This window comes from Ochotona curzoniae, unplaced genomic scaffold, assembly GCF_017591425.1.
Source record: "Ochotona curzoniae isolate NIBS_2020 unplaced genomic scaffold, NIBS_Ocur_1.0 scaffold_4701, whole genome shotgun sequence".
Classification (NCBI taxonomy): domain Eukaryota; kingdom Metazoa; phylum Chordata; class Mammalia; order Lagomorpha; family Ochotonidae; genus Ochotona; species Ochotona curzoniae.
The window spans coordinates 15,513,779-15,535,239 of record NW_024467122.1 but is presented as its reverse complement, the minus strand read 5'-3'; the positions used below and the strand labels follow the sequence as shown (position 1 = coordinate 15,535,239).

General features: G+C 48.2%; 1 protein-coding gene across 1 annotated transcript in view; it reads left to right on the top strand.

The window, feature by feature from the left end:
• The first annotated feature begins 18,707 nt into the window (after positions 1 to 18,707).
• Positions 18,708 to 21,461, top strand: part of TMEM260 (transmembrane protein 260) — a 54,819-nt gene continuing 52,065 nt past the window's right edge. The window contains exon 1 of the mRNA XM_040968492.1: positions 18,708 to 18,942. Within this exon, the coding sequence (XP_040824426.1) occupies positions 18,783 to 18,942 (160 nt within the window). The 5' untranslated portion in view covers positions 18,708 to 18,782. The remainder of the gene's footprint in view (positions 18,943 to 21,461) is intronic.

Sequence of the window (21,461 nt, the reverse complement as noted above, 5' to 3'; positions counted from 1 at the left end):
ACACACACACAGATTGTACCTCCAAAAAGGCTCTTAAAGGAACATTTAAAACACAAGGCTTTGTTCTCTCAGTCCATGGTGCTTGGGTCAGGTGAACCCTGTGGTGTGGCTGAAATATTTCAAACAGGCACTCACAAATGTGTCATTTGACCTGCTGTTTTTCCAAAGAGGTATGAAAAATGTGTTTCTTGCTGAGATAACTTGAAATCAAATAAACATAATCTCTTTAATTCTTTCTGAATAGTTCCATATTTTAAGTCCAAACACAATAGAATACAAAGCTTTCTGGCTTCAAAAAAGTTTCTTACTTTATTATAATTTTTTTATATGTATGATGTTAGATTTTTTTTCTCTCTCCTTCCAGTTGGTGTGAGTGTGATTTTAAGAATATAATTTATATTTCAAACTGGACGGGTATATTCCCTTGGGCTTAGCCACACAACACACACACAATATGGCCACCTGGTGAAAAATATCTGTTTTCTTAGAGTATGATCTTCAAGCAAGGACATTCTCTTATTTATATAACCCTCACCTGAAAGGCCAGACAAGTCTCCAACAAGGTTTGCAACAAATTGCACACTATTTTCTCATGTAAAATTGGTTCTGGTCCATTGTTTTTATGTATCTGAAATCATGGTACTCTCCGAGGGTTGGAATAGCACTGTCATGGCTGTTCCACAGGCATTGCCTTCGGGATTATATCCGTTGTCAGCCCCCCTTCCCTTCTTTAAACAGGATCTCCAAGGAGAAAATGTGGCTCTGGCTCAGGTTGAAGAAGAAAAAACAAAAGATTTCCCAAAATCTTTGATGTGCTTTCAGATTAAGATTTTTAGTAATTCTTGTTTGTTTGCCCTTGGCATTGAGCATTGGGTTAAAAAAAAACTTGGCTTTTATTCCTCGGGGAGAAAAGTAGGGTTCATCTGACGTTCTGCTCTTTTCCTTGCTGTTCTGTAAGAGCAGCCTGCCTAACCTCGCGCCCAAGGCTGGAGTATCTAGTGCTCTCAGCCGCAGGCGAACTTGGCAGTTCCGCAGTGTTCACTTTTCTTCACAGCCGCTAGAGTGTGCTGTAGTGCCGTATGATCCGGAACACCGTCCTTGTAACTGGCAAAGGACAGGAAGGAAATAGCTAGGAAATTTTTCCATCTGATGCCAGAAGTACCGTTTGTAGTAAGTCTAGAAATTTGGCTTTTTGTTTTTGAATGTGCTCCACTTGGCTCCGATGGAGTGGCGAGAAATGCCGCAGGGCTTCAAAAAGCACCTGGAAAGTTTCCATGAGCATTTTTTTGTTTTGTTTGAGAAGCAGACAGAGATAGGTAGACAGAATTCATGTGTCCCGGTTCACGCCCCTGAGTACCTGTAGTGGGCAGGACTGGGCCAAGCCAGGAGCCGGGAACCCAGTCTAGGTCTCTGACACGGGTGGTGCTTACCCCATCACGTGAGTCATCGCCTGCTGTTTCCCAGGAAGCTGGAGTCAGGAGACAGAGCCAAGGATCACATCCGGGTACTCCAACGTGGGATGCAGGCAGCTTAACAGGTGTCTTGACAGCTAGCCTAAATGCCCACCTCTGCATCATCTTTTTATTTCACTTTTCCATTGACTTTTTAAAATTTTTATTTATTTTTATAGGAAAGTCAGATATACAGAGAGGAGGAGAGACTGAGAGGAAGATCTTCCATCCACTGATTCACTCCTCAAGTGGCCGCAACAGGCAGAGCTGAGCCAGTCCGAAACCAGGAGCCAGGAGGCTCTTCCAAGTCTCCCAAGCAGGTGCAGGGTCTCAAGTCTTTGGGCTGACCTTAACTGCTTTCCCAGGCCACAGGCAGGGGGCTGGATTGGAAGCGGAGCCACCAGGAATAGAACTGGCACTCTAATGGGATCCCAGTGCATGCAATGCAAGGACTTTGGCTGCTAGGCTACAGTGTTGGGCCCTCCACTAACTTTTTGAAGTTGTCTTAGACTATTTCCCCTCCATGTGTAAGCTCTATTTTCAGGCAATAGCTCCAGGGGCTTCATTTGGATAGCATTTATCCCTTTGAAGCAAGAACAGAGACTGCACATAGGATGTGTCTCCATTTTTATCCTGTCATTTGTTCCTTCAATTTTATCCCCAAGCATGAGTGGCTGGCCTTTGTCATTGTCAGCACGTTCTCCTGGTACAGAAGGTTTCTCTTGATGGCAGTGCCCTAACTTCCCATGCTGCTGTCCTCCACACCCTCGGGAGCGGTAAGAGCGCCATCCCAGCATCTTCTCTGGTGATGGCGCTGCGGAACCTCGCTGTGGTCATCAGTGTAATGCCAACACCCCCGGCAGCTCCGCCACCTCCTCCTCCAGCCCCCTACGAGAACAGAGCAGTCTCTCGCATCTTCACTCCTCCCTGGTAGAAGGAAGATCTGCAGAATCCCTCTACTCACTGTGGTCCTTCCGTTCCCAGTGACCTTGCTCCTGCGCTTTCAAACAGCATCAGACCCCAGACGACTTCTTCCCTCAATGTGTCGGTGTGTTTGCTCCAGCCAAGACCCTGTAACTAGAGCCAAACTGAAAATGAAAGTGGTCATTTGCGAGATTCAGATCCGCCTCTTCAGCCAGTTCCACCGGCACCTTTCGCAGCTACTGCCAACTCACAGTAGGATTTAAATAAAGGAAGTGCACCTGCTGTGGCCACGGAGCTCCCAGCCCGGGCAGGTAGTAGCTAGCGCGTCCAGCTGCCAGCCAGAGCCTCAACCCCTTGGACATCTCTCAGTCATCATTTTTCTGGCATGATGGAGACTCCACCTAAAGATCTCAAACAAACCTGCAGGTTTCCCTTCCAGAGACGTAGGGGCACTGACTCCTGCAGGACTGGCTCCTCCTGGCATCCAATCCATCTTGATTCCTAACGCTGAGGTTCCATGAAGACCATGAGCACGCAAAGTGCCAGGCCTGTGGGCCTCTGATGAGGCTTCTGAGAATGCCCAGGCGGGTGGTTTGTGTGAATAACAGAACCCCAAGCTGCCCTTGTCTCGGTGCTGATTCTTTCGATCTTCCTTCAGTCTGTGTGTAAGTTAGAGAGGCTGAAGCAAACGCAGCGGTTCTATTTCTCACTTAGGCAGCAGAACAGACCTGCAGCTGGGAAGGGCACAGACACCAGGTTCCCCACTGAGTTCGCCGTGACATCGAGGCAATGTGCCTGGGTTCTCTTTTTCATCAAGTAAAAGTGATGTGAGAATCCAGGCTTCCATGGCACGCTGCCACCCCCAAAAGTGAAAGCCCCTGCTGTGAGTCCCGACAGCCAAGACGAGCACATCACCTGTTCATCAAAGGATGATTTACTCAATCGTGTTACTCAGTGCCACTTCTTAAAAGGCAGCAATGTGCACTTCCTTCATGACTTTCGATTACAGATGAGGAAGGGAGCAGGTGTAATCTGACGGACAGTGAGAGACAGGTGGAGAATCAAACCACCCCACACCTCCAACTAGGGCCATGCTAGACTAGCGGCTGATCAGCTGACCTCCAGCCAGGTAAGCAAACTTCTGGAAGATCAGCCAAGTCCCTGAGTGCAGGAGCAATACTGAGCCCCTCTTGTACGTCACTGAGGCTTTGCAGTGTTTTGTTATGCAGCGCTAGTGAAGCAATGAGTATCCGTCAGACAGGCACTCGGCAGTATCACATGGAGGCAATCAACAAAACCCAGAATGTGAAAATCCTACAGGATCCAGCTTCTTGGACTGTAGAATTCCCTAAATTCAGAGAGGAAGACAAGTCACAGATGAAAGCAGATTTAAGAAACGCATGAGCCAAAGGCAATATCTTCATCTTCCGTGTGCCTTCATTCAAACGAATCTGCTATAAATATATTTGTGACGTTATCAGGGACATTTAACATTAACAGGTAGTTGTACTCAGAAATTAACTTTAGATCTTATCAACGTAGCTCTGTTTTTTTTTTTTTAAGAGGCCATTTCACTGAACAACACAAGCCAAACATTTATGGATAAAATGACATAATGTCAGATTTATAAAAAAATGACCCAGCAGGACAGAAGAGGGTGAGGGATGCACATAAAACAAGCTTAGCCGTATGTTTGAAAGGGTTGAAGCTGGGTGACAGGTGCTGGGTGGTTGGCATTAGTCTCTCCGCTTGTGTGCATGTTTAAAATTTTCATAATAAAAAGTAAGAATGGAAAAAAGGAAGGAAGGCAGGAAAGGGGAAGGCACCGGATAGAAGGGAGGAAGCAGACAAGCCTCCAGGGACAAAGGATAAATCACAAAATGAAATCAGGACTTGGGACTTGTCAAGCATCATCACATGATGAGAACCCCAAGGCTCCGAGGGTCCTGCTCAAGCAGTTTTGATAGTACAGCAGTTCTGAATTGCTGTCAGTCTCGCTGTTCCGATTGCGATGAAATCTATTCAGAATCCACTGACTGACATCTCTTCCTGGTTGGGGTTCTGAGATCAGCAGTTCAGTTGGAGGGATCTCCAAAGAAACTTCATCTGAGCTGATCCCAGACCTGATTCTTGTGTGTGTGCTTGCCAGTACAGGGTTGGCACTGTCTGTCGTCCCAATCAGCTTATTCACATGCTGGTTGTTGCAATTGTTGGGTCAGTTCTGTTTCCAGCCCTGACTTCTATGCGAACCCAGGGGTGTTGCAGTTCAGCCTGATCCTGCCCACTTCATACTCGGTCCTCACACAAACCAGAGAGAGCTGTAGCCTAGTTGGGGAGACTCCCCATAACCCCCACCAGGCCTGCCCCTACCCTGGTTCCCATGCATGCCAGTATGTACCATAGACTTTTTTCAAATTGAAAACATCTCAACCATAAAATGGTCCAGAGAAACAAATAAATAAAATAGCAAGTATCAAGCCAATAAATTGGAAAATATCTATGCCCAGAGATATCACCAAAAATTGTAAAGCAATGAAAGCTCATAAATGCTGCCAGAGAAAAAAGAAAAAATACTTAAAGGAATGACCACAGATTGAGAACAGATTTTCCATAAGTGAATGATAGTGGAAGAAATAAAGCAATAAATGTGTTGTAGATGGATGAGGATAAAGAATCTAAAATTCTATACCCAGCCAAATTATCACTCAGAATCAACAAAATTTATATTCAGACATTTGGAGATTCAAAAATTACTTAAGAACATGTTTCAGACAAAACATCGGAAGGATGTGGAAGGATGATAAAAGCAAAGGTGGGAAAAATAGAAAAAAATCTGTCTTCTGGAAAAAAAAACCTGTATCTAAGAATATCATAATACACTAAATTCAGGTTCTCTGTGACAACCACTCTAGACGGGGCCAAGCTCGGTTGTCACCTAGCTTGGTGTTTGGCTTCCTCCTAACCAGTTTCCCTGCTTCTGTCTTGTTCTCTTCGTCTCCACTGCAGTGGGAAGCATGCCACAGCACAAACACATGACTCCACTGAATTCCCTAACATCTTAGCGTAACGAATGTGGAATACTCAGGACAGGACAAGACACAGTAAAACCCAATTTGGATTTGGGGTTTTGTAACTCCAAATATTTTTCCTTTCCAATCCAAAGAAGCCAGTGCAATCACTAAGTCTTTTTTGTGTCCATCTTAGAGAAATGAGAGGAGAGCTAGCCAGGAGGAAGGCAGTTCTGCTGCGGCCTTTAGTACACCTGCTGGGCTCGTGGGGATTGGCTCATCCCAGGGGGAGAAGAATGTCACAAAAGCAGGAGGTTTAAAGAAACTGCAGGGGTGGGAGTGATGCCAGAAGTGAAGAGATTAGGTTCTGGAAGGTTCTGAAGCCGATGGAGACTCTGAGCCTCTAATGCGCAAAACCTAAGACAACTGAAAGATGGGCCTGGCATGATGGCCTAGTGGCTGGATCCTCATCCTGCATGTGCTGGGATTCCACATGGGAACCAGCTGGTGTCCCAGCAGCTCTGCTTTCCATCCAACTCCATGCTTATGGTCTAGGAAAGCAATAGGGGATGGCCCAAAGCCTTGGGACTCTGCAACTGTGTGGGAGACCTGGAGGAGACTCTTGGCTCCTGGTTTTGGATTGGCTTAGCTCCGGCCATTGTGATCACATGGGGGAGTGAATCTGGATGGAAGATATTTCTGTCTCTCCTCATCTCTATATATCTACCTTTGCAATAAAAATAAACAAATCTTTAAATAAATTAAAAAAAAAAGACTGATAGAAGATGAAGCAGTGGAAGAAAGAGAGAAAAGGTGACACTGCTTGGATTGCACTCTGCACCCAGCCTCGCACTTGGCGGCCCATGCTGCACTTAGCACCCAGTGCCTACACATCCCTTTCCAGGAGTGGACCACGTCCTCTTCAGCTCTAACACACACTGCTTACTCACTCTTCTCCCAGCATTCCTCAGGTGGCAAACTCCGCCTCACTTTGAGCTCTGCTTCTTTGAAGGCATCTATGTGACCGTAACACTCTGCACTTCCGTAGTCACAGCCCTTATTAACGTATTCTCAGGCTATTCGTCTCATCTCCCACTGGTTTGTAAGTCCTACAGAAACTAAAGTGATGCCTGCCACGCTGTTCACTGTTTTCTTACATTTTTATTTATTTTATTTGAGAAGCGGGGCAGGGATGGGGGGAAGCAACAGGAAGAGAGACACACGCAGAGAGAAAGAGAGCGAGCTTCCATCCATTAATGCATTCTCCAACATCCAGGCAGGGCTGTGCCAGACCAAAGCCAGGAGCCATAAATTCAGTGCAGGTTTCACGCAATGATGACAGGACCCATTGCTTGAGCTATCACTGGGGTCTCCCATGGCGCATATCAGCAGGAAGCTGGAATGGGAGCCGAGCCAGACCTGGAACCCAAGCATTCTTGTTCGGCATGCTGGAGTCCCCAGCGGCATCTTGGCTGCCTTGCCATATGCTCACTCCTCTGCTGAAACGTATTCACTAGTGCCCAGATGTAAGCAATCGCTCCAGGCCCCGCCCTGCTGCCTGAGGGCGTGGCCTAAGCCTGCCCTTCCCCATGGCCTGATGCACAGCTCTCAGGCCTACATGTGGAACGTGACCCCCAACATGGCTACAAGGTCAAGGGGAGTGCTCCTCTGACATGACCGGAAGAACTAGGGAAATAGATGTGTACTTTGGTGGGCGTGGGGTCTGCTGGAAGGCTCCCTCCTGCCCTCCCCTTCCTTTCCCTCACCAGCTTGTCTCTGGTGGTTCCTGTGGCCGATGGCCACTGTCTGCCTCACCCTCGGTGACCTTGGGGCCTGCTGGCAGGCCTAAACTCTGAGACTTAGAGCTTGACATGCAATAAATACCCAACGGATAATGAAATTTGTTGAGTGCTTGCTCTGTGCAAGTCTGACTGTGCTTAACCTAGATCTGTTTACTTATTTCTCACAATATTCCCACTTAGTGGATGAGAAAAATGAGGTAAGAGAGGAAAGGATTTTATTCAACTAGTAACTAACGGATCTGGGATTTACACTCAGGGAGTCTAATTCCAAAGCCTGTAAGTTTAGCTGTTGTGCCAGAGTCCCGAAGAAGCCACTGTTTTAGCTCTACAGCAAGGCAACCATTATACTGGGAGAAATTCCAGTGGCCCATGGCTGCTGCCCATGGTCTCCTCACTACTGTCTCACTCCCTGTTGCCACTCCTGCTACTCTTGCAACCTTCCTCCATGTCTATAATCATGATTTATGCAGTATTCTTATAGCTGAGATGTTGCCTTCTACGTTGAAGACTATAAAACCTACTGAACCCACGGGGGAGGAAATCCCATTTGTACCCCAGGTAGTGGATGGGAGTCTTAAGAATACTTGCAGAATATAGCCCCTGGACTAAGTCTGCTGATGTACAGTGAGGCTATTCCAAATGTCTTGAAACCCACCTCGTGGTTCAGCTAAATAACACACACTCACTGAAGGGCGTTTTTCACAGGGAGATGGAGCTCTTTCATTCAGTCTGAGGGACAGTAAGACGTGAGGATTACCACCGCCTGCCCAGCTTCTCACGTCTGTCTCGTGTCCAGTAGAAATTCTGTGAACTTAGACATGCCTCGTCTTGGCGTAACCTTGGCTTAGTGTGGACTTGCTCTTAAAGAACCTTCCAAGATGAGGGCTCAGCTGTCAACATCCTCCCGTTTTCATTTGGGGGAGATGTGAACTGGGGTGCAGACTTAAGGAAGGCGTCATCTAGCAGAATCAACCAGTTCCAGAAGCCGTGGCTTTCGTGGGGCTCACACCTGCTGGCGCTCCCCGCTCCCTGATCTCCACCAACTCCCCTCCTACTTAGTGCTCTCATTGACTGGGAACGGCCAGTTGCCCGCTGGGCTCTGTCATGCGAGATCTTCAGGGCTTCCCTCTCTCACATGCTATTCATTAACACCCAAGCAGAAGAAAGACGACCTATCTTATCATAGGAAGACAAACCCAACCAAGGCGCATGTCTGACGGACTGTGAACCATTGTCTTTTGATCCTTGGAATATTTTTTGAGCTGACACTTGCCTTCTTCTAAACTCTTCCTGTTATGTGGCTTTGTTCTAGAGAAGGAACGTGTCAGTCTCAGCCTTACAGTACAGTCTGACACCTCTGCTTCCCAACTCCTAAGGTTAGCTCAGCACAAGCAAATTTCTATTGATGGCACACACTCTCAGCTTTGGCGGTCATTGTGGTCGAATTTAAGAATTTCATAAGAATTTCAACTCGGTGAGACAGAGAGCAAACCTGACTGCCATGGAGATCTTGGGCTATTGATCTTCAAAGAGTCCCATGCAGAGACTCCTGTGTCCACAGCCTAGTCCATGGTAGGTAGACTTTAATCACACAAAGAACTTCTGCTTGTTTGCATATAGGAAAATATGCTCATTCATGTTACCAATTATGTCAGATTCATCAAGATGATGCATACCACCTCTTGGCAATTTTTCTTCAGATTTTGGTAACTTCAAGGCAACAAACCTAGGATAAAAGAAAATATACTAAACTGGGGTCCAACTACTACAGCACTAACTATCCTGTAAATCCTGATACATCAATGTTCTCCACTAACTAAATACCTTGATGACTTTGGGGATGCTCGTACAGGGGTGGGTCACGAGCTGGGCTTATGTGTTGTGCACTGGAAGGGGGGGGAGCTCAGGTTTGCAGAGGTGAGGCCAGGAGAGAAGGGGCTAATCAGCAGGTGGGGACTGACCATTCTTCTTGCCATTCTTTTGTGACAGCTGGCTTGTCTAAGGAGGATCTCTATGGAAACTGAAGAAAGGACTGCATTTGGGCTCATGTGCCATGACTGAAGGGTAGAGGCTAAAGGAAAATTGGCAGAGAGATTTTTTTTTTCAATCTGGAAATATTAGGACAGAGTTTGGGCTTCCACAGAGCAGATAACTGAACTTGATGATTAAGTCTGACTAAATCTCTAGGGAGCTAGGAGTCTCCCAGATCAAAGCTAAGTTACAGATGGATGTTTGGCTCCCTTTCCAGATGTTCAGTTTTCACAATTTTTACAATTTAGTACTGAGATGGAAGCAGCAGAGAAGTGTGTGCGCAGTTTACAAAGTTTGTGGATGATGGATTTCAAGCATGGGTTTATTTTGGCATGAAAAATTCTCAACATGCACATATAGTTTTTTTTCATAACACACGTTTTCTATCATCTTTTTTTTTGGAAAACAACTTCACCTGAGTTTTATTTGCCTTATTTTGAAAACGTCTTTTGTAGATTTTCTCCTGAATGCTAGCTAAGGATCACATCATCCAGTGTTTATTGTTGCTCACGATGGGTCAGATTCTCTTCCTTTTATTATTTTCCTGAGTTTTCAGATCAAACTTCTGAGGATAGCACTGCTGGGGTTCTCACTCTTCAAATGAGCAATATGCTGGCCAGAGAATTTAGGAAATGTTGAAAATCATAGAAAGACTTGGGAAAGACGGAAAACAAAGAGAGGCTGTTTCTTGGGCTACTATAAAAATGCTTAGAATCACGAATGTTCCATAACTGCCTTCTTCTTCATTTTATTGGAAAGGCAGATATACAGAGAGAAGGAAATACAGAGAAAGGTCTTCCATCCACTGGTTCACTCCCCAAGTAGCCACAACAGCTGGAGCTGAGCCAATCCAAAGCCAGGAGTCAAGAGCCCCCTCCAGGTCTCCGACGCAGGTGCAGGGCCCCAAGGCTTTGTTTGGACTGTCCTCTACTGCTTTCCTAGGCCACAAGCAGGAAGCTGGAAAGGATACAAACTGGCACCCAAGTGGGATCCTGGAGGACACAAGGCAAGGATTCAGCCACTAGGTTATCACACGCATAATTGCCTTCTCAGTGATTGTTTATCATACGCCTTGACAATTGCCTTGGTTGCTGGGTTATAGCTCAAGCCTAGTCGGAGACCTGCCTCAGTGTGAGTGGCCTAGGCATAAGCTTTTCAGAAAAGTCAGCAAAGATGGGGGTCCCTCCACATCTGCTCGCCTGCCAATCACTGAACAGTTTTTGTGCACTTCTTGTATTCCATGGGCTAGACCAGGCACTGAATCAATACACGGTATGCTTTTCCACCTGATGGGTCATTTTTTTTTACTATCATCTTCTTAGTGTGAAAGAACTTAGTTCTCTGAACCGGAATTGCAATAGAAAGAATTTGAAATTAACAAACATTTCAAGACTCTTGTTAAACCAGTTGATAGGAACTTATCTGATTTTGCAAAAGCAACATTGTAATATTTGTTACAAAGATCCATCAGTGGTGAGGCCAGACAATTTATCTTTTCCAATTTGTGTATGGAGTTAATGGTTTGAATTTTCCAATTATCTTGACTCAAATGTGATTGCGTTCCCAGGCAGCAAATCTTCGTCCCATTTATTTTCTTCTTTTTTGTATTGAGAGTCTTACTCTAGCATGCAGTTTATGTTCAAAAAGAAAATTGGCTTTAGGAAAGAGTTTGTCGCTCTGTTACATTAGCATCACAAGAGATATTGAAGGAAAGTTTTCTAAGATCTTCCCTTGCGTATAAGATATTTCCGTATACTCATCTCTATTAAACATGGCAATGAAAATACGCAGAAACTGTAAAACTGATGTAATGTAAACTCAAGGTAATTTAATATTCATTATAAAACTGTCTATTAAATAGCTGTTCCCTAATCTTCCTGCCTACTCAGTTTTAAAATGTTGAGCTATGTCATAGAGCTTGAAGAGTGAACGGGGCATTTATAAATAGTGTAAATATTGATTATAAAGCATATCCCCTATTTAGCCACTCGCTGGGTCAAGAGAAGTGACATTTTCAAAAAGACTTATTTATTTACTCATTTAGAAAGAATTACAGAGCAAGGGGAAGAGGCAGAGAGAGAGGTTGGGGGAGGAGTGGATCTTTCTTCATGTACTGGCTCACTCCCCAGATGACTGCAGTGGCCGGTCCTGGGTCAGACCAAAGCCAGGAGCAAGGAGCCTCTTCTAGGTCAGCCACGAGGATGGGAGGGGACCAGGCACAGTTCGTCTTCTGCCACTTTTCCCAGGATGCTAGTAGAGAATCACATCAGAAGAGGAGCAGCCACGACATCGCAATGCTGGCCCGGAGACCAGAAAGTTCGACAGTATGTCAAATCCTACATCTCCCATCACAGCCTCCACCTACCCCCACAGACCTTCCATTATCCCCATATTTGTGAACATGAGTTCTTTCTCATTTTATGTCTCATGGGTCTGTCACTAAGCAATAGAGTTTCACCATCTTTCAGCTCTAAGTAACTGGCATCATTCTAGATGTGTTCTTTCATAACTTGCTACTTAGGGACAGTATCTTATTTGTGACATCCATCCATTTGGTCTAGTGTGGGGAGCTGGACCTTGCTCCTTCTCTTCACTGTTCATTAGTTTACTGTACAGCTAGGTGAGGATTTATTTCTGTAACCTGCCACTGATGAATGCCTGGGGTTGTTATTGGGGGGCTACGGATATTTGTATCCCTGTCTACAATCACAAAGGCGATTTCTGGCAGTAAAATCACACAGTGCCCTAGAATTCTGTGACACGTTTGAATCCCAAGTGATTTAGCTATGTCTCTGCTTTTAGACATGTTATAGTAACTGCCTCTAGACTGCCAAGCAGTGACGTACAGCAAACAGTGAGTGAGCAAGCACTCCTTGTGTATCTTGTTGGTCCAACCCACGATCAGGTTCAGCCATTATTCATTCCATAAAGGCCGATGCTCCTCTCCCTCCGCATCCAACACTGTTTTCTGTCCTCTCGTATCCTCCTCGGTCTCAGTTCCTCCAGTCCCACGTCCGTTGTTACTTCACCGCTCTGTCTCTTCTTGGAGTCTTTTTTTTTTTAAATAATAAAATTTTATTTTGACATTCTTTACATAGTTAATTAGGGTAAGAAGTTTCAAAGGCTACAGGAAAGTGGGTAATACTAGTATGTTTTCCATATTGTTACCTTCATGTTTAAGGGGGGTATTAAGGGAGAAGGCCCACCCAATTTCCCACCCTCCCCAGGTCCCGGATGTAGGGCATGCTCTGAGATTCTTGCTCAAGTGGTTTTGATATTGCAACAGTTATGAATCGCTGTCAATCTTGCCACTTCTAGCACTATGAGGTCTTTGAAAAATCCACTGATTGACATAGTCCATCATAGCTGAGATGGTTGGTTGACCTGTTCTGTCTTCTCTCTTTTCTTCGTTAGGGTTCTGAGTCCAGCATTTAGATTAGGAAGATCTCCAAAGAAACTTCTTGTATGTGCTAACAAGTACAGGGCCTGGCACCGTCCATCGCTCCAATCAGCTGGTGGTTGCAATTGCTGGGTTGGTTCTGTTTTCACTCCCGACTTCCACTGGAACCAATGGGTGTTGCAGTCCAGCCTGGTTCTGCCCTGCACATACTTGGCCCTCACATAAACCAGTGGGAGCTGCAGCCTGGTTGGAGCGGCCCACAATAACCCCCACCAGGCCCACCCCCTACCCTGGTTTGCCAGTATGTGTAGCAGACTAGTCCAGTCTGTCCCACACCCCATTCCACCCCAGCCGCTATCTTAGTTTTATGTCCTCCTGTAGAAGTGGTAACCCAAGAGGGATGAGCCCACTATTTCCCTCCCAGGCCTCTCCCACTCCCAGATTCCAGCTGATGCTGCGTCTAAGCCCAAACAACCCTCGCCCACTTTAATTTTGTTTGCACCAGTAGGAATAATCTGCCCAGCCCAGCTTTTCCCTGATCTAGTCCACATGAGGCGCACAGGTGTGGTAGCTCTGCCTAGTCTGGTCTGCCCCCATCCCAGCCTATGCACTCCTGCGGAAGTAGCTGTCCAGCAAAGGAACCCTCCCTTATTCCCCTGCTGGCTCTGCCCACTTCCTTTATTGTTCTCAGGCTGGTTGGGCGCTGTGGTCCCTTCCGGTACAGGCAACCTCACCTCGGCATTCCATATTGTGCACTAGTCTTTGTTGCCACCAAACCTGGATCGACCCACACTGGTGCCTGGATTTGCCAGTGGATGACGTGGACAGATTCAGCCTGGTCTTGCCCCCATGTTTGCCAATTGTATGCCAGTGTGTAGCTTTCCATGGCCTTGTCTGGGCTGTTTCCTATCATGTTTCTTGCGCTTACCTGCCAGGTCTGTGTCCTGCCAGAGGAGTTGCCCAGGCTCCTCCATCAGAACCTCTCCCAATGCCAGGTTTCACGCTTACCAGTGGGTCCATGAGCCAACCCTACTCAGTCCACCTCCTGTCATAGCAGGAACTGTGGCTTTTCCTGACTGGCCTTCCATCCAATCTGGTTCTTGCTGTTGGATGTTCCAGCCCAGCCATGGTTTGTCCATACCCACGTATGGCTCACACATGGCTCAGTAGGGGTTTGAGACCTTGCCTAGTCCATCGCACATCTGCCCTGGTCCTCCAGGACACCAGGGAGTGTTGGGCTCCAGCCCGGTTCGGTGCATCCAATCCCAGTCCGCACTTGTGCCAAGGGAGACTACAACTGTTTCCAGATCAGAACGCAGCCTCCGTTCCAGGCCACGCGCCTCTTGGTGGGAACCTCAGCCCAGCTAGGGTTGTCCCCTTTGCTCCCCAACCGGGTCTGTTCCCAGCCATAGGTCACTTGCCTGCCAATGGATGCTCTGACTCAGCTTGGCACAGCCCCTCCCCTGTCCTGAATGCTGCGTTAGACTCTGTGGCTTAGTGTCCCTGGCTTCCGCAGACCAGCAGATACAAGAGCCTAGCTCAGCATGACCTCTGCTTCCTCCTGGTTTCTAGTTTTACTTGTGGGCTAAGGTTTGCTCAGTTGTGCCTGATCTACTCTGTTCCATTAGCAGTTGACACATTAGCCAGCTGCTGGAGCTACTTCTGCAGGACAAGCCCCAAGCCATAGCTTCTGCATGGACTGGTATTTGGTGCTCAGCATTATTAGTGATTACAAGTTTTGCAAAGGAAGAGTTACTGCATGTTTCAGGTCCAAGAAGCACAACGGGTTCAACCTGGAGCTAATTAAGCAGCAACTCAAAGAACCAAATCCCCAGAGCCTAGCACCAAATGGCGCACTGGCCGCCCAGGAACAGTTCACCATGTGCACATGGCGGCTGTCGGGGATCCAGGCATGAGACGCCCCGTCCTGAGACCCACCTGGAGTCTTTTTTTTTTTTTTAAATACAATTTTTTTTTTTTATTGGAAAGGCAGATTACTAGAGAGAAGGAGAGACAGAGAGAAAGATTTTCCACCCACTGGTTTACTCCCAAAGGAGCCACAATGGCCAGAGCTGAGCTGATCTGAAACCAGGAGCCAGGAGCAAGGAGCTTTGTCCCGGTCTCCCACACAAGTGCAGGGTCCCAAGGCTTTGCACCATCCTGTGCTGCTTTTACAGGCCACCAACAGGGAGCTGGATGGGAAATGGAGCAGCCAGGATACGAAACGTTGCCAATATGGGATCCCAGTGGTTGCAAGGAAAGGATTTAGCCAGTAAGCTCCCATGCCAGGCCCACCTTCCTGAACTCCAAAGGAGAAAACCACCAGCTCATTTGACACTTTGGTCCCTGGGATTCCCTGCCACTCTTCTCCTTTCCTTCACTGACAAACTTCTTGCAAATACATTCTATTTTTTTTTTCACTTACTTGCTTATTTTTGTTTTTTGAAAGAGTGAGAGAGATTTTCCCTCTATTGATTTATTCTGAATGTGTCCATAATAGCCATGGCTGGGATAAACCAAAGGCAGGAGCTTACAATTAATCCGGGTCTCCCGAGCGGCTCGCAGGGCCCCTGTCCTTGAGCCCTCACCTGCTCTCTCCCTGCGCTTACATTATCATAAAGCTGGAGTTGGAAGCGGAGTGGGACTCGAACCCAGGTACGCTGAACTAAGCTGTGGGTGTCACAAGCAGTGACGTGACTGCTGTGCCAAATGCCCACCCCCAGATTTCTATTTCCACTTCCTCAGCCCCTGGTTCCATAGTTATTTCTCTACTGAAACTGGCCTCTGGAATTGTCATCAAATCCAATGTACTCTGGGCATGCTACTTGCCCATTATCCCTTCTTCCTTTGTAATAAAACCCCAGACAAGCTGAACTGCAACAAAGATACATTTCCCAGCTTCATTTTCCCCTAAGGTCTGCCAGTTGCTCAGCAACCCGTAAGAAATGACAGAACTGCACAGTGACATTTCCAGAGAGCTCATTTCCCGTCTTCCTCAGGTACCAAGGAAGCATGGGCCAGCTTCTTGTGTCAGCAGATGAACTTGACAGTGTGAGCTGACCGGGATGGCACAGTTTTGTCCTCAGTGACATTGGAGAGTTGCTGAGCCGGCGCGACACTGACTTCCACCATATTCCTGACTTCCTTTATGGGGAGAGAATTCAAGCTTAAGTGTTTTTATCATGGAGGCAGTACCTGTTTTTAGCAGCCTAACCCAATCCCTAGGGGATACAAGCTAATGGACTCTCCTTATTCATACATTCATGGATTACACAGATATTTTGTTAATCATCACTTGGATACAGTGCAAATAAGACAAAGTCCCCTAAGGTTTAGAAGTCTGTTAGGATGTGGATATGGAGGAGTCAGGGAGAAATTGGGATATAAAGTCCTCTATAGTTTTTGTTGTTGTTGTTTTTATATGTATAAATTTGAAAGGTAGACTTACATAGAGAAGGATCGTTAGAGAAATCTTCCATCCAGTGTTTTACTCTCCAAATGGCTGCAGCAGCCAGAGCTGAACCAATACAAAGCCAGGAGCCAGGAACTTCTTCCAGGTTTCCCATATGGGTGCCGGGGCCCACACACCTGGGCCACCCTCCACTGCTTTCCCAGGCCATAAACAGGGAGCTGGATCAGAAGTGGAGCAGCTGGGACATGAACTGGTGCCCAAATGAGATGCTGGTGCCACAGGGTAAAGGATTAGCCTGTTGAGCCATGCACTGGTCCCAACTCATCTATAGTTTAATGGTGAGGTGGGTATGCTGACTTCTGAGATATGCCATTCTGTGGCTGCTGTTTAAACCCTTCATCTCAGAAAGATAAACACACGGAACAGTCTGAACTGCCCTGGTGCGTGCCCACATTTGAAGCTTGGGCAGAAGCAGAGCCAGAGTGGAGAGGCAGGTGGCCAATGGGAAACCTAAGGCAGGGGCTATTGCTAGGGCTTCTAGGGGCAGGGAACAGCCTGAGGCCCCTTGAGAGATGGAGTCAGACGGTCTGGGAGTATTGCCAAGTATAGGCTCCTTCCCAGGCCTGCCCTGAACTTGGAATTCGCAGGTTCGCATTGCTTTGCTGAGAGCCAACTGTCCAAGTTGTGGGCATTCAAGGCCCAGCTGTACCCCTCTGCATTCTCCTGTGACACCCGACCACATTCACCCCCAAACACCTGGATCAGAAGTGGAACAGCTGGGAGTCAAACCAGCACCCAAATGGGACCCTGGCATTTGTAAGGGGTGTGGGGGGAATTAGCCAATTCAGCCAAGGCACCAGACATTTCATCAAGCTCCTAAATAATGCAATGGACCCACAGGGAAGGAAGCAAACCCTGGCTCAGCTGCTATTGCTCATTAGCCTGATCTGTTAGAAAAGCATGGAGGACAACCTGTCTTGTCTATTGTCAAGTTTCATATTACCCTGAACCTATCAGTATAAAAGAAGACTTACTATCTCTGTTCCTGTAAGACAGCAGTGTAGAAGCCCTAAGATAGCAGTGTAGACGGCCTTCCTTTGGAACTGCCACCATCTGCAGGCTGAGCTGGGGCACCTGCTGTTTTCACAGAGGTCATGGGCTGGCATTGCTCCCCAGCCGGAGGCTGCAGGCTGGCCCTGAGTTCCTGGCCATGTAGACTTGGACACAGCACATAGCCTGGGGTCGGCTTCCTCACAGAGAAAAGGTGAGAGGTCGAAAACAGAGTCAGTCTCCTATAGCCCCATCCCGAGGCTGACAGCCATCATGGCTGCCTTGTTTAATAGATGGAAAGGAGCTGCGAGCTGTGGTCCAAGCAGAAGCACCTGTCTGGCAGGAACATGGTCAAAGCGTGGAGGTCTTACATAAACGTAGTCACCCCCTTGTATCTGTGGGTGATTGCTCCAGGACCCCATGCGGGTACTCAGACCTGCCAACACTCAAGTTTACCCCATCAATACAAAACAGTACAGTGTTTGCGTGTGGCCTGTGCGTATCCTGTGGGGTCCTTCAATTCGTTGTAAGGTTTAACCTACTGCAATGCAATGACTTCATCAACAGCACCCCATACTAGCTTGCTTGGGGGGATAAGCACAGAAGAAAGCTCTACTTGCTGTAAACAGATGCATGTTTGAAGGCTGCAACTGGTTGCATGTGCAGATGCAAAAGCTGCAGACACGGAAAGCCAACTGCCCCTGGAAAAGACTAAGGTAGGACTGTGGGTCGCTGTAGGGGTATGCCACGCTGCCGGTCCCCGTCGGGGGCAGGCCGCTCTACACTGCAGACGCAGAGTTCCTGGTGTCAGACTGCTCAGGGCGCCTTTGAGCTTGTCACGACTTTGAATGTGCTTTGAGAAACAGTCCGTAGAGGCTGCCCTCTCTCCCTCCCACCAGTAACAGGAAAAACGGGGGGCTTTGCTAAGAGTCCCTGTTTAGGGCTGGTTCTCCCATTCTGTTTTCATTTCAGCTAACTGTATTTCGTCTCTGCATCATTGCCCGCTTTGCAGTCAAAGCCCTCTTTGCAAAGGTAGAAAGCGTCTTTGTTACAGTGAACTGTTTTGTATTAATATAGAAACTATGTCTCCAACCTTTTCCTTAATCTGGGGGGTGGGGGATATTTTAAAATCTCTGAAAGGTACTCAACGACTTGATAATTAACACGCAGGTTTAGAATCTCTCGTGTCAGTGCGGTCAATGGTAAGAAACTGATGATGCTTCTACTGGCTTGCTCCGCACCCCCGGTACACGCGCCACCTGCGCCTTAAACACAGCCAGCCACCCCGTCCTCGGTTGCAGTTCCACCCCACACCACAGGTGGCAGAAGCAGCCCTCCCTCGAGCGGTTTAGGGCGCTTCGCGCGTCTCTGTCGGAATCGACCAAGTCGCCGTGAACATGGGGGGGGGGAGGAAGGAGCCAGAGAGACGATGGCCCTTTACCAAGCTCACTTAAAGAATGCTGTCCCGCCGATGAGTTCCTTGCACGTACGACAGCACCCACGCGCGGAATGCTGTCTCGGGGCTCCCGCGGCCCGGCTGCCTCGAGACCCGGCATTCTGTCCTCCCCTGGTCCGGCGGGAGGAGGTGCGGTCCGGCCTGCGGCGGCCCGACCCGGAAGCCGCGGCGGGCAGGCGGCGTGCGCCGTCCTTCTGGGGTCGCCGCACCCGGTGGCCGCCTCGTCCCGGCTCGGCGCCCGCGCGCACATGGCTCCCCGCGGCCACGGCAGCGCCCAGGCCCGGGGGCAGGCCGGCCGAGCCGGGCCGCGGCACTCCGGCGGGCTCGGCGGCGGCGTGGCCGTGTTCGCCGCTGTGGCCGCCGTGTTCGCCCGCACGCTGCCGCCCTCGGTGCCGGGGGGAGACTCGGGTAAAGTACTCGCAGGGTGGTCCCGGGGGCCCCCGCAGGGTTGAGTGCAGTTTTCTGGTCCCGAGTCGGTCCTTTGCATCCCTCCGTAGTCTCGACGTGGGTCACCGGATGTGGCACGGGCGTCCTCCGATGTGGGCAGTCACAGGGAAATGCGGTTTGGAGTGGGCGGGTTGGGGCTCCCCCAGAACCCCAAGACCTGGGGATCGTTGGAGTGGAAGGGATGAAAGGCAGTGGCTTGCTGGGTCAGTCAGCAGGAGAACCCGCGTGGCAGCTCCTGGCAAGGCCCTGGTAAAGGGTCTCGTTTTCCGTGACAGACCCCTGGCCTGTTTGGCGCCAGGAGGTTCGCTAATCCAGGCCGCAGTGCCGGGGGGCTGGGGTCAGGCCAGTGAGAACCCCCGGGGCTGCAGGTTGCTGCAGCCAGCTCCAAGGCGGCCGGCCACTTGGGGAGTCCTTCCTGGTGTACTTACAGAGCACCGTAGGGTTAGGGTCTCCTTATTACTGAGATATACATGGAATAACAGGAATAACTTGAGCCTTGCCAAAGTTTTGACATCAGAGAGCATTATTCAGAGGTTGGGTAGTTCTGCTTTAAAAAAAAAAGAATTCTGCCAAGGTACTCGGCGCGTGTTTGGAGCCCAAGGGCTGAGGGTGGGGTACACAACAACTCTTGCGTTCATTGGGCGCCTGCTGTATGCAGGGCCGTTCGGGTGCTCTGGTCACTGCCCAGCTGTCGTCTGGGGGGTCCCTTTTGTGGATGAGCAAAGGTAAGCCACACCCAGTGTCCCGCAGCTAGCCCGCAGCAGGTCTTCACACCTCCCCCTCTGTCATCGAATGGAAATGACATTCTTTAGCTGCCACCACATAGATATATACAATGATGCTTAAAGTCTTACTCCAAATATGTGATGTTTGCTTTATTCATTCAGCATTTATTTTCCCAAAAGAAATAAAGTTACATATTCACCTTTAAGGTGTTCCAGTTTGCTGCCAGATGCAGGGTGCTGACTGTTTCTAGCATTTTTACGTTGATTTGGGGGGATGATTAATAAATTGCTTTCCAAGTGTATGCCAGTATGGAAATTTTGTTGAACCGTATCTATGGCAGTTCTTTGTTAAATGTGCTGCCCATCCTGTTTATGAAATGTGCTTGTTGATTCAATAAACGGACTACATTGCAAAACCGATGACAAGTATGTATTCTTGCTGAAGGGGCCAAGTTACGTGCCGTAAATCCATCAGACAGTGTGGGTTGCGCCACTACACACACACACACACACACACACACACACACACTGTTTAGAGGCCAGAGTGCCCAAGCTCAGAGAGGAAGGAGGCGGAAATGGCTGGATTCGCTTCTCTGTGTGATTATAGATGGCAGATAAACGCTTGTACTTGTTAAAGACAGGTTTGATGGGCGAGAGCGCTGGTTATAAAGGTTGAGCACCTATACCGCGGGCTACGAATTCACCTGCAGTTTGCCAACCACACAGCAAGGCCTTGGGCCTCGCACCTGCATGGACCTCAGAATCACCCGGGGAGCTTGGGCCCTGACTCCAGAGGGTCTTTATTGCATTAGGAAGTTTAAGGTACAGTCAAGGAATCTCCATCATTGGAAAGCACTCCTGTGGGTGGTGTAGGGCTCAGCTTTAAGGACTCCCCCGTGTGCAGGATTGGGAGGGCTCGGCGGGGGTGGGGGGGAGCTAAGGCTTTCATTGCTATCCTTCACTGCTTGTCACATTCAAGTCCTGTTTCCCTTCTTTATTGGGGATGCATTTGTAGGCTTTGAAGAGTGGCCTCTTTTCTAATTATATTTTGGTTTAACACTTGATAAGAGTTGATGGAAGTTTGTCACATTCCAGATTTATCTGGAAAGCAGCCAACAGGTACAGCCTGTTGGCTTTGTGATGGTAAAAGAAGCTCGAGACAATAGGCGGTTTCTGTTTCTGTTGCTCCTAGTGCTAGATCTAAGGGGAGGAGAGCGGCCAGTGACCTTGAAACTGGACTTGGCCAACCCTTCACACGCTTTTTAAAGGGATAAGAACAGCAAAACTCAACTAAAGTGGTTTGAGACTGAAGACCCAAGAGCTAATCTGTTGCAAAATTACATCATAAAATATCTTTGACAGTGGTTGGGAAGGGAGTGGTTCTAAGCTTTTCTAGATCATAAAAAGAAGCAGCTCGGATATGAACAGGGTGGCTAGGGTTTAGGATGCCACTGAATTATTTTCAGAAAACTTCAAAGGCATCCTGAAGGAACTGACTTAAATCGAGCAGCTGTCTTGGGCACGCCTTCTAGGGCTGCTGCTCATTCACTTGAAAGGGGTATTTGAGTAGCAAGTACCTCAGTGTAATGGGTCCTTTCTGTCAGCCCGTGGGCAAGCTCATTACAGTCGGCATGGGCTGGAGGAGGGAGAGGTGGCCATAAACTTGGCAGGATCCTGAAATAGGTAGGAGAATATTTTTAAACTTAGAAATACAAGGCCACCTAAGTAAGTGCTAAATGGCCCAAACAGCGTCAG